We start from the raw sequence: 13,018 nt of genomic DNA on the forward strand, positions 1-13,018 counted from the left end.
GTAACAGTTGATAATATTCATACCTTTATTTTACTTGTGATGATAGAAAAAGAATATTAACCAATAATTCAAGACAAATCCAAGGAGAACAATATACCATATATATGGAGCCATCCTTCTAAAAGTATACTTAAAATAAATAAACAAATAAACAATCAAACATACACAGCTTCAGCACTAATATGGGCATTATCTTAAAATTAAAAAAAAAAAAAAAAACATTATTATTATAAATTTATTATTACGCAATAAATGCACAAAAATGAAAATGCAATTGCAATGTAAAAAAAAAACAAGAAAACAAAATTTTTATGCTAAAAAAAATCAATTTGTAGGGGGAAAAATTACACAAGCAAACCTCCAAACCTTTCTAATATAGAAATATGGATGATAGCAACAGCATTTTTCATAAGAGTGTTTTACAAATATTAAGAAGACTAGGAAAATCAAATCATAACAAGAGTTTGCAATGTTAAAATTAATATTTTGATTCTTCCTTGGAGGCCTACATAAACAATGCTTTGATGACAAAGATCAGATATATGTACATTTTTTAGCAAATAATTAAATTTCACAATGAATTTATCAGATGAATATTCTTGATGCACTGCAAAGCCAAAATAGACATTTGACATTGAATCTGATGAATACTCACTTTCCTTTTGAACTGCTTTGAAATAAATAAAAATAAATAAATAAACAATTACAAAAAAAGAATTAAATATAGAAGCATTCAGTATATTATAGATGCAACTGCAATACAAATTTTTAGAAACAATATCAGAGAGATTTCATAAAGAAATGTATATACTTTTCAAAAGGATTAATTAATTTTATACTATACAGGCAAAAAATTGAAAAGCAGTGAAAGAAACTTAACAAACACAAACGGCAATGGGAGATGATACTCACATGTAAATCAGTCATATTCTCTGATGTTGGCACCATACCAAGAATCTCTCTGAAGAGGTGCTGTATTACTAGACTAATCTCCTCTTCTACTTTCTCTGTCTGTTAATATCAAAGATCATATCACATATTGACATAATTTTTTTATGAATTATCAAGTTTCATAAATGTAATAATACCTGACTCAAGAACAAAATAAATTGAAAAGAACAATTGCATACTGACGTCATTACATTACATATTGAAGATATTATTCCTAAAGAATATTGCATAATACTGCGATAATAACACTAAGGAAACATGTTTTGCATTGCTGTGACAAATCAAGGATTATTTTCAGTCTGATCTGAATGACTCAGTATGTAGGTTTACCTGTGAAAGCGTATGGAGAGATATCAAGACATCTTCTACAATAGAGATACACAAATCTGGTAGATCTCCAGTCTGAATGTGGTGTTGAAGCTGAGTGAGACATGGATGAAGCAGTACTCTCCTTGCCACTGAAACCACATAAAACATGTCATTCAATTTACCTTTCCATACATATACAAAGAGCATCTTACGACTGTCTATCAATTAATTAATATATTAATAAATAATATTAAATTATATACATAATATCAATAAATAATATTAAATTATATACATAATGCAAATGAACAAATAAAAAATAAGATAAAACATTATGCCACATTAAAATTCCTAGATACCTGTATAAATTCAAATACTTTCACTGGACAGATTATGCATTTGAGCAGGCATACAAAATACTCTTAAAGAGAATTGTTACTTTCCCTCATCATTGCTGCCCTGTGATCTCTTTCTCTCTTCACCAGAACACATAAGAATAACTTACTTGATTCCTGGAAGAGTGTGCTATTAACAGCTTCTTTGATGCATTCTAACTTGCTCTGTAGAACATTCATTCTCTTCAATGTATGTGGTATACACACCAATAGGTCTGCAGTAAACTGACTCACTTCAGGTGCAGTGTACATTGACATAGCCATCAGCTCATTACAAATGGTACTGAACTTCCGTAGCACAACAAGCTGGAGAAAACAAACATATCATTACAAGCCTTTGCATTTGATCAAGTTCATTGATTTCAAACTCATCTATGCTGATTTATTCTATCTGTATTTCTCTTTACATGACAGTACCCTCTCCGCAATGATTAACCAATGTTTTTTTGCCCAAGCTTCCTTACAAACGCTCACCCCCCCCCCCCCCCCCCCCCCCGTATAAACCATAATACTAATAATCTTGTTATTCAAGAAGGCGCCTGAGACAGAGAAGCTAAGCACTCACAGATTGTTATTACCCCTGTCATTACATTCAATCTGTATTGCCTGTCACAAACATTCACTCCTCTCTGAGTATTCCAGCTAGTTACTGTATGAGGATTGGTATCTATGAAGAGCTCAGTGTTAAAACAGAAACTAACCTGATGTTTTTCTAGTCTGTCATCATCTCTCTGCATTAGACAATTGATTGATTGGAATAGATTCCTGATAGAATCCTGCATATCACCATCATGGACATCACCTGTAGCCCTGCAATGAAACCATATATGAATATTGAAAACATTTTTTGATGAAGGAGCAGGTTCTCACTGGGTAAAGAGTCTATGGAAAGCTTCTATTCTGGCCGACAACTCTTGAGAAGAACACTCTTTTGATGTATCAATAAAGGCATCCATATTTGCTTTGTTCAATTAGTCCATGCCAGAATTTCATTCAGTCTGAATGCCCTTCCTCTTTACAAAAATATCAATTTTACCTTAGTTTTGATACATTATTTAAGAATAAATATATTTCTTTCTCAACTCTTGAGCAAAGTGAATTAACTTTTGCTTTGTCTACTAAGTCTCCAGTGATCAATAGTATATTGAACAAACATATACCACCATTTGAGGCACTATTGATGCACTGTGTTTCATAGAGTTGTCTGCGGGTAATGCAATAATTTAAGAATGGTGTTGACTCTTTCTCAGATGGTTTATTAGATTCTCAATCATGTCTATCCTTTAATAATAATATTTCTTGTAACCATGAGCTTAAGTTCAAATCCAGTTTTTGTAGATTAAAAATTCTCATTGTCAAACGACATCTAAATGGAAATGCCATATTATGGCAAAATGCACTCCCACTATATTAAAACAAAGACAAATTTTGGGGTATCTATTTTATCACTGCCTGATATCTTTTATACTTACATTTTGTAGAGGATATGAGACCTAAAGATGAACTTGAAGAGATATTGAAGTCCTTCCAGCATGTTTGTGATGTGATGATCCTTCTGTTGCAATGCCTTGTCAATGTACATCATTAGATAATGTACCAAGAACCTGCAAGTAAAATATTTCAAACAACAACTTTATTGCAGCATTTATATTGAAAAGAACACTCATTGTTTTTAAAAGCATCTCATCAGCACTCTCCATTCTTTAAGTCACATTACTGAGGATATATGTAAAATATAACAAAAATTCAGCTAATTACTTTAAATAATGACTTTTATTATGTGTTACATAACTACGCATGAAATAATAAAGGGACAGCCATGAAGACTGGAATATCAGCATGGACAGTAGTAGATCAAGGGGGTGTTTCATGAAACAAAACTTGCAAGAGCCAATCAGATGCAAGGATTTCAGTAGCTTATGATATACAATGACTGAAAATTATATGAAATGTTCCCCAGTTCACTGAACAAGGATACTCACTGATGGGCTAATGTGCTAACGAAGTGATTCTCAATGTAAGTATCCAGGACAGTAGTGAAAGACTTGAAACGTTGCTCACCAAGTACACTGATGATATGAACCTACAAACATAAAATCAAAATAAAATCAAGCAATATCAAATACATCCAGATGTTCTGGTACCATTGGTCGAATCATTTTAAGAACACCAACATCATCATAATTATTATCAGTAGACATCATCATAATTATCATTAGTAGACAATACAACCAACAGGGTAGCAAAACAATATTTCCAAAATCAAAATTAGAATCAAAATATATTTTTGATAATCATAGCACAAATAAGCTCTACTTAGAATAGGTCTCTGTTTGCAATTTCAGTTTCATCAACACTCATTTGAAGTTAATAATGAAATTTTTTAAGATCTTGATAGAATAATTCAAAGACATGATTTTTGTTTTAACTTACTAGGCATTCAAATATCTGGCGTCCATATTCTTCACTCCTCTCATCTAAAATGGAGAACAGTGCATCGAGGATATCTTGAAGTACCTACAATTACAAAACAAACTAGATTTTAATTCGTCACGAGGACGAATTAGGTGGTCTGTCATGATTTTCCATTCAGTGTCGGCTCATGTATAAAATGATTCATTTACATATGATCTATTTGATCATCTTGATCAAAGACATCATGGGAATAGATTTTGACCATGACTAAAGTGATTATCAATGTGGTGATGACAATCGTGATGATTATAATGATGATGGTGATAATGCAAGACGGTAAATACGAAATAAAGTTTGAGGCACGTGAAACGCCATGAAAACTTCTCAAAAATTTCAGACGATTTTACTGAAATTTGCTTTCCAAAATTGCTCAATGAAAGGCGCCTTAATTTTCACAGCAGCTAATTTTTACTGGACAGTTGTTCATTATTGATGTTTTTTATGCAACATCTTTTTAGAAATTCTTTGTACTGTCCGCAATTTTTTTTTTCTAGATTTCAATTAAGTTTCAAGCGAGAAATTTCACAATGTCAATGGGTATTAATTTCACCGAATTTGACTTGAAAATTCATAGGTAATACTTTTTGAAAAAAAATATCTTAAATATTTTTATTCAAAATTTATGCTAAATTTCAATAATTTTTTATGTAAAGTTTCAAAATGCTACAATACCACAGCATTCACTTCAAAACTCATCGGTGATGTTTTTGATAAAAAATTATGCAGAAAGATTTTTGTAAAAGTGTGCAAATTTCCAAAATTTTCCGTCAAGAATTTTCACGATCCATTAATTGTGTATGACTTTCACATTTACTTGAACAACATTTTTTGATGATTTTAAATGAAAAAAGTCATGTAATAGATTCAAATACAGGCGGTTTTCCTTTAAAATTTCTGAAAAAAATGTGTAATTAACTAATTTGCACAATGTTTAAAAATGACTGAATAAAAAAAATCCGGGAAATTTCCGCAAAATGTCCGAAATGAAATTTTGCAATCCAAGAGCGTTTCAATATTGCAGCGTTTACAAAAAAATACATAAATGATATTTTATAATGTTAAAATGACCCCTAGAAAAGTTCCGGCAAAATTCCAAAAAATGTCCTACATAAAAAAATGCAAAGCAAGTGGCCTTGAAATTATCAGCAAGACCATATAATTAATTAATTAAAAATTTCTCAAAAATTAGGCCAAGAAAAAATTTGCAAAAAATTAAACAAGTCATAACACATTGATGCTGTGGTTTATTTGTAGAAAAATCTTCACCACATCATATCAAAATTTGGGAGAAAACTGAACACTAATAACGAAGATACGGTCAAATATGGATAAATACGTTGACGTAATTGCGAAATTGTGTAATTTTCACTTCTAACGTAATTTTGACGTAATCAAGAAATCTCTAGATGAGATATTGACTATATCCAAGAGTGAGGAAAAATTGGGGGTCAACGGACTCCCTGAAGAGCTACAGTGAATTTTATATAGGCACATTTTTGCCCACTCATGACTTATTTTGCGAGTTTGCACGCGCGAGTAATGCAAATTTGAATGGACGCGCATTCCCGTATAATTGGTCGTAAGAGGCTGAGTGAGGTATCAAATTAATCAGAAGATAATGGACAATGGACAGACATAAAATAAATGATGACTCGAAGATGCATACCAATGGTAGGTGCAAGAACGCGCACGCATACCTGTGCGCACGCAAATTGTTGAAATGCTCAAAATAACCTGAAACGTACCCAAACTTGACCACGGTCCATTTGGGGAATTTTAAAATTTTGATGCGCGCGTACGTGCGCGTCGTGACCTATGCATGACCTGTGATGACATGTCCTCATGACCTGTCACCTGAACTTGATATGATGCAAATATGGATGATTTTTTATGATTAGTTGCGATGATATGATCAATCATTTAATTTTACAAAATGGCGCCTAGATGACGTCATCATGATTTGATAACCTTGAAAAGTTTTGTTTCCCATGTCCATAACGATGTCCATACATGACATGAATATCAAGAAAATTGACATGCCCAATTTTGAGATAAAGTGGGGACAAAATTTGGCAATGAAAATAAAGAAAATTCTGATGAATATAAAAGGTGATCTGTCATATTCATGACAGACCACCTAAATATATATCATATCAGAGGATAATCAGCCCACTTTAGACTCAGAGATATAGAAATGTCCAGAGGAATTCAATTACTGATTTCCCATTTATTGATGGTGTGATAACAATCAAGTTTACCAAAGCAAATTTGTTATCATATCATATTTAGAACTAAGTAGTACCACTTTTGTAGATGGAATCATTAGATGATGAGAATACATAGTTCACTATGGCTACATTGCATTTTTGAGACCTGGGGGGTGTTTCATCAATATTTTTGTCCGACAACTGTCAGCGCTGACTAAAATTGTCAGCGCTGACAATTTAGTCAGCGCTGACAATAATTCGTTTCATCAAACTCTCGGAGCTTCTCTGACTATTGTCAGTGAATTTTTATTTTACAAATCGTCTTGAACGAGGTTCGCTGACTAATTAGGCCACGCCCACTCCCAAAGTCGTGAAAAAGATGTAAAATTAGTTGAAGTTTTCGCCGCGACGATTCGAAATGAAACGAAGAAATGAGAAGAAGCGAAGGTCCTCGTAGAGGTGAATGAGGATTTTACCGTAAGTAAAACCCTTCAAAATGTCGTTCATATTGTATGTAGGTGATTGAATTATTCGTTGTGCGTGATTATCAAATGAATTACAAGAAAAGAGGATCTTCTGGCAGGACCCCTGTCGATACGATCGGTGAACTTGACAGTACAAAATCCAGTCTAGTCCCATACCCGTGTTTCTGTGTCTGTAGAACTATCTCGGGTCCAAAGACCAAACTAACGACACGGCTCACGGCTGTCACGTTTTTATGATCTGCACATGGCTGCAATTTTATAAATTTTGCAAAGAGAATTCTTTATATTGTTCTAACTTTATGTCATTCTATGTTGCAAATCATATTTTTTCATTTCCTTTGGTTTTGTAATAATTTTGTTGCTCGGTGTGGTCGGAGATATCCTTGATCACCAGGCAAACCAGCGTGTGCAATTGTAAATGTACACATATCCAATGGGGCCATCCTAATTCTGTGTTACAGATATTGGAATTGAACAGGAGCTAAATCACATGGTAATAGTGTGAGTGGTAAATTTGTAAAGTGGATGTTCTCAACTATTAATGTAGGCTTAGCCTTAGCAAGTCACAAGTCGAATGAAGTGAAGGCTCTCGACAGCTGGCGAGGATTCGGGGGGGGGGGGGGGGGGTGATGCGATTGTGGCAGAGGTGCGTTCAAACCCAATAAAAATTAAAATCTAGATATAAAAAAATTATTAGATCTAAGTTTTAAATAGTGCACCCGGCCCGTGGCCGTACTGGTATAGCTTATAGGCCTAGATCTATCTTAAATTATCTTTGACTTTGCGCACCCAAGTGAAATGAGCCGTTGCATAGCTCCCTTTAAAAAAAAAAGATTGATCGTCCAATTTGGGGGAGACGAAATAATGCTCTTCATTTGTGTGCGATTATGAAGTTTGTTTTGCTTTTATTTTTCTAAGTCAATTTTTTAGACAAATTACTATTTAGCATGAATCTGCAATAGCATCGGTGTTATTGGGGTAAATAAATTAAATTATTGTTGATAATGTCTCTTAATCTATTTTTTGAAAAATACTGTCATACCACATAAAGTTAGAGTCTAGTCATACCTAACCTTAAATAGCATGTAAAGGTTAAAGGTCTCTTCATTAGAAAAAAATATAGGAGAATATGGAATGGATCTCATCAATCCCAAGTATTTTTCTGCCTTGAATCTCATATTAAAGTTCCATTGAACAAAGGTCACAGTCCAGAAATAGTTGACAGTTTGATGGGGATGCAATTTGCTGCAGTTATGAATTAGGAGCCTATTCATATTTTTTATTAATTTGATCGTGGCTTTTAACCGGCAAGGTATCCACGCGCTATTGAGTTAGAAAAAAACTTTTCTTTTTATTTTTGAATTAAAAAACAAATTATTGAAAAAGCTGTTTTACTATTTTGTATGGTTAATGTGTTAATTACCGTCTTGTTTATAATCAAGTGAAAATTATATGAATTAACAAGGATAAATTGTTGACCGATTGTTGGTAAATTCTATAAATTTCAGGATAATAAAAGAAGAAAAATGATTGGTATATTTGATCATTCCCCTTTATGAAATGTCAACAATATTCATTGAAAGTGCAGTATTTTTCAATGATCACTGTAAATCTACATATTTTCTTTGCTACATGTATAACAATGTGATATTATTAATATTTTAATTTCAGACTATGGACATTTGAACAGTATGCAGAAGAAGACGGATCTGGAACTAGAAAGCAAGGCTCTGACTGGTCTACTACAGCAAGGAATGTGCCAGCGGCCAATCTGATGAACATGTGACAGAAGATTTGGCAATGGGTGAAGAAATACTGAGATTGAAATGCAACCACAGGTAACATGTAGACTAGTAAAATGCGATAATGATTAAAAAATAATGAAGGATATTGTTTTGGTTGCAGAATGTAAAATCATAAAAACCCACATCAATGACAATGAAATCGGACTGTGACCAGATTTTCTATTTAAAGTCAGTTTGAAATGCAAACATTACATAAGCATGAAAGACATAATAGATTCAATATATTTTGCATGTTAGCTGCAGGGTCAGCAGAACGGTTTTGAAAGTGAGGGGGCTGAGCCGAAAGTGGGGGGGGAGGGGCTGACCAATGCAAAAAATCATAAGCAGATGGTCAATTTTACATTTTTGTACATGGTTTTGGAAAACAGTGCGGGGGCTGAAAAATATGAAATGACCATCTGGTTACGATTTTTTGCATGGTCAGCCCGCTCACTGTAAAAACCGTTCCGCTGACCCTGCAGCTAACATGCACCCCCCCCCCCCCCCCCCCCCGGTTTCCGGAGCCCCTGCTCTCACCCCTCAATCTATTTAGCACTACTTGCTCATGTGTATGTACATACAAGCTACATTGTGAGGAATAATTTCACTTTTTAAGTTTCTCAGCCAGAGCATATGTCATTTACTATTGTTTGTATTTTTTATTAACATAATAAAAACTTGAACCCTTTATTAACCCCCTTCTATATGAAACCTGGTAATCAAAAGATGTTTTATTTCCTGTTTTTAGACATGTACATATACATGTGAGAAGAAATACCAGATTATGGCAAATATTTTAATGAGTTATTTCAATACTATTTTTCCTTCAGGTGGAGGCTTCAACCAAACTTTTCAGACAGACATGAGATACAAAGTTACACAAGTATAAATGGTTGAAGGTTTAGGAGAGCCAGACAAGAAGGCAGGAAATGTGATGTCACTTGTAAGTTAAAACACACTTAATTATGACTGCCTCACTTTGGCGAAGAAAGTAAAGTCACATTTAAAAAAATATTAAATTACTGGTACTGCTCTCTTCTTTATTTGGTCTACTCAAATATTTGAAAACAATGACATCTATAAGTGCTTAGATGCTTAATTGATTAATGGTGATATTTATTGGACAGTTGTAAAACAACCAATATCAATCAATGCTAGATGGTGTGACTTGCTTTCTATTGCCAAAGTAGTAAATGAATGTTCCATTGTTCTGCATTCCTATTAGACCCCCCCCCCACCTCATCACCATCTGCTTTGTATGGGAGTAACACTGGAAGATTACCCCCCCCCCCAAAAAAAAAAAAAAAAAAAAAAAAAAAAATTATATCTCTTGTAGGCCTGTATAAATGTAATGCCTACAAAAGCAGTCATGAAACCTCATTAATTCAAATGATCTTGGTAGGGGGGGGGGTGCCTCAGGATCTTGCCTGTTGATTGTGCACTCGCTTCAGAAATCATGCTGCTGTTCCTGATGTTGTTTTTTTTTTATTTAATATGATAACATGACTCTTGCATGAAATCAGCATTTGGCTCAAGAAATAAAGACCAAATGTGATAATTTTGGATTTTGACTCCCTTTCTTTGGTAAACCAATGAGAAAAACCCAAGTCATTAAAATCAATTGTGTATAAAAAAAGAGGAAATTTTAATCATTTTCTTATGCATTTCTTTGTTATTAACTTTTTCGTTTTCATTGTTTAATAAGGCTTTGGTGACAATATTTTAACCATTTAGAACTTAAAGTTCTTATTTCAAACATTAGAAATAAAAAAATGTTAGTTTTAACAATGATAATTAAATTAAGAATAAATGACTGATATCAATAATGATGGAAATTGATATCTTTATTAATAAAATATCACATGCTCTATAAATTAAATCCATTTCAGTTACTTCAATGAACATGGACAGCAGCAGGAGCAACAACAGCATCAGCAGCTGAAACTACAACTGCAGTAAGAGATGCAACAACCACACCGACAACATCAACAGCAGCAGGAGCTCCAACAACCATGCAGGGAACATCGGGCGCAACATAAATAACTTCATCAAGAGATGCAACAACCACAGTGGTAAACATCAACAGCAGTAGCAACAACGACAGTAGAAACAAAGCCAACAGCAAGGATTCTAACAAGCAATCATACAAGCAACAACACAAGCGCCAACATCAATAGATGCATCAGGAGATGCAACAGCCACACTCGTAAACAGCAGCAGTAGCAGCGATGACAACAGCAACCACACAGGCAACACCTTGAGCAACATCAGTAGCAAAAATAACTAATTGCACCAGGAGATGCAACAACCACACCCACAACACCAAGAGCAGCAAAAACAAACAGCAATTCCAGCAATCACGATGACAACAGCAGCAGCAACACCAACAACACTAATGAACATTGAAAAAACTTGTACAAAAGTCAATGAGGTCGCATTTTTCAGACATTATCAGACATTATTGATTAAAAAATGCACAATGATTTATTTGGGGTAAAGAAAATTATGTTTGAAAAAATGTGTACATTTGAAGATGTTTCCTATGTATTGATTGATATAATATAGTTTTAAAGATGAAAATATTATTCTTGAAATGTCTACTTTTTATTTGTCATTGACTAAAAATAAATACATTTTCTTTGAATTTTCTCAATGAAATGAAAAATAAGCAATTTATCAAAATTTTATATTCAAAATCAACTGAAATTGATCGATTTTAGCTGCAAAGGCCCTCAAAAGGCTGATTAGTCGGTGAAAATAAGTTTTGTCGGTAGGTGAAGGCCACCGACAAAATTAGTCGGTGGTTTCCAATAATTTGTCGGAGAAAATCACCGACAAATTTTCATGAAATGGAATTTAGTCGGTGATGGCAAAATTGTCGGTGAAAATGAAATTAGTCGGTGAAAATCACATTTAGTCGGAGAAAACCACCGACTAATTGTTTGATGAAACGCCCCCCTGGTATCATAACAGGATAGAATTGATGAGCCCCCCTACTGTATGTATTCTTGTATTGCATATCACAAGAATCCTTCATGACAAAATACACATGAAATATACAACAGAAAATTTGGCCTGCAGTAATATGACAAACTTAAAAGAAAGAAACAATGTCCAAAGGTGTATTGATCGAAGCCATAAAAAGTGAAAATACAAAGAAATAACTTTAATATTCAAAGAACATTGCAGATGTCCACTGTCCAATTGACATTTATCAAATAGAAAAAATAAACTTATGATAGAAATAGTTGACTGACCCTGACAATATCTTGACCACTGACACTGCTGAGTTTCTCAAGGATAGCATGTAGTCTATCAGGATGCTGCCTCCACTTTAACAAACCAAGCAGGTTTACTGATAGAAACAACAACAAAAAAAGATACAAAATCCTAAAATTATCTATGTGCTATGATAGAGCAAATCTTACAGATTATATGTAACAAAGTTTAATGATACACAGCAGACCACTTGGTTATATTTATCTCTATCATGAGGTTTGCTACTTTGCTACATAATAATATACATAATTACTAGAAAATGTAATGATCGAAAGAGAAAACATATTGTTTTGATAAAATCTGTTCACAATTTTCTAACATGAAGCATCATAATCATGTAATTTATCAAGCATTCTGTTGAGTATTCAAGGTACTAAATGTCATTATCAACCTTGCTTCAATTAACCTGATGGTCATCTTGGAAGACATGCATTTTATGGAATAACTTATCCGAGCAGTTACCATTACAACATATGGTTGAGTGAAGTATTTAATATACATTATCAATAGCCTTCAATCTTTTCCCCCAAATAATCATATAAAGCAAAACAAAAGAATATTGTCAGATCTTAAAATATAAATCATAATAAGGTACTAAATTGGTAGTGCATAGTAATCATATCTAAGCAATTTACAAATGAATAAAGCCCCCAAAAATATGTTTTAAAAAATCAAATCTGAAAAGAATCATAAATTCAAAGGAAAAGACATATTTATATTATTACTTACTGTTTTGTACAAGTTTTGTTGAGCATATGACTGTCTTAACAATGAATGTGTCTTTTTGGTTAAGTTCATACATGTCATTGCTTGTTGCGTTGCCCTTAGAAACCATATCAGCTGAACAATATGGCAACCGAAGGTATTGGGCAGGATCTCTGAAATCATGATGATCTGTGCACTGTATATAAAAGAATTTCAAAATATAACAATGTATTTATAAGCACTATACAAAAGAGGAAAATGATTATTTTCATTAACTAACTCTCTTGATTCTCTAAATCCAAAATTTTGTAATTATAAAGCTACATTTCAAAGTCCATGTGGTACTACTGTACTTTCAAGATCATACTTTTCATCAGCTTTAGCTTCATCATACTTTTCATCAGCTACAGTGTAAAGAATTTCTTTAA

General features: G+C 33.3%; 1 protein-coding gene and 1 long non-coding RNA gene across 2 annotated transcripts in view; one reads left to right on the plus strand and one right to left on the minus strand.

The window, feature by feature from the left end:
• Nucleotides 1-13,018, minus strand: part of LOC129256755 (dedicator of cytokinesis protein 3-like) — an 87,940-nt gene that overhangs the window by 50,682 nt on the left and 24,240 nt on the right. Inside the window, exons 13-21 of the mRNA XM_064096070.1 lie at nt 12,615-12,786; nt 11,864-11,961; nt 4,089-4,172; nt 3,638-3,738; nt 3,128-3,259; nt 2,357-2,465; nt 1,766-1,961; nt 1,282-1,409; nt 913-1,011 (exon numbers count right to left, since the gene is read on the minus strand). Coding sequence (XP_063952140.1) covers nt 913-1,011; nt 1,282-1,409; nt 1,766-1,961; nt 2,357-2,465; nt 3,128-3,259; nt 3,638-3,738; nt 4,089-4,172; nt 11,864-11,961; nt 12,615-12,786 — 1,119 coding nt within the window. The remainder of the gene's footprint in view (nt 1-912; nt 1,012-1,281; nt 1,410-1,765; nt 1,962-2,356; nt 2,466-3,127; nt 3,260-3,637; nt 3,739-4,088; nt 4,173-11,863; nt 11,962-12,614; nt 12,787-13,018) is intronic.
• Nucleotides 6,734-10,963, plus strand: LOC135153671 (uncharacterized). The gene is made up of 4 exons (XR_010293167.1): nt 6,734-6,814; nt 8,494-8,660; nt 9,437-9,549; nt 10,496-10,963. It is a non-coding gene; the product is annotated as an uncharacterized LOC135153671 (long non-coding RNA).

The sequence above is a fragment of the Lytechinus pictus genome, chromosome 3 (assembly GCF_037042905.1).
Source record: "Lytechinus pictus isolate F3 Inbred chromosome 3, Lp3.0, whole genome shotgun sequence".
Lineage (NCBI taxonomy): Eukaryota > Metazoa > Echinodermata > Echinoidea > Temnopleuroida > Toxopneustidae > Lytechinus > Lytechinus pictus.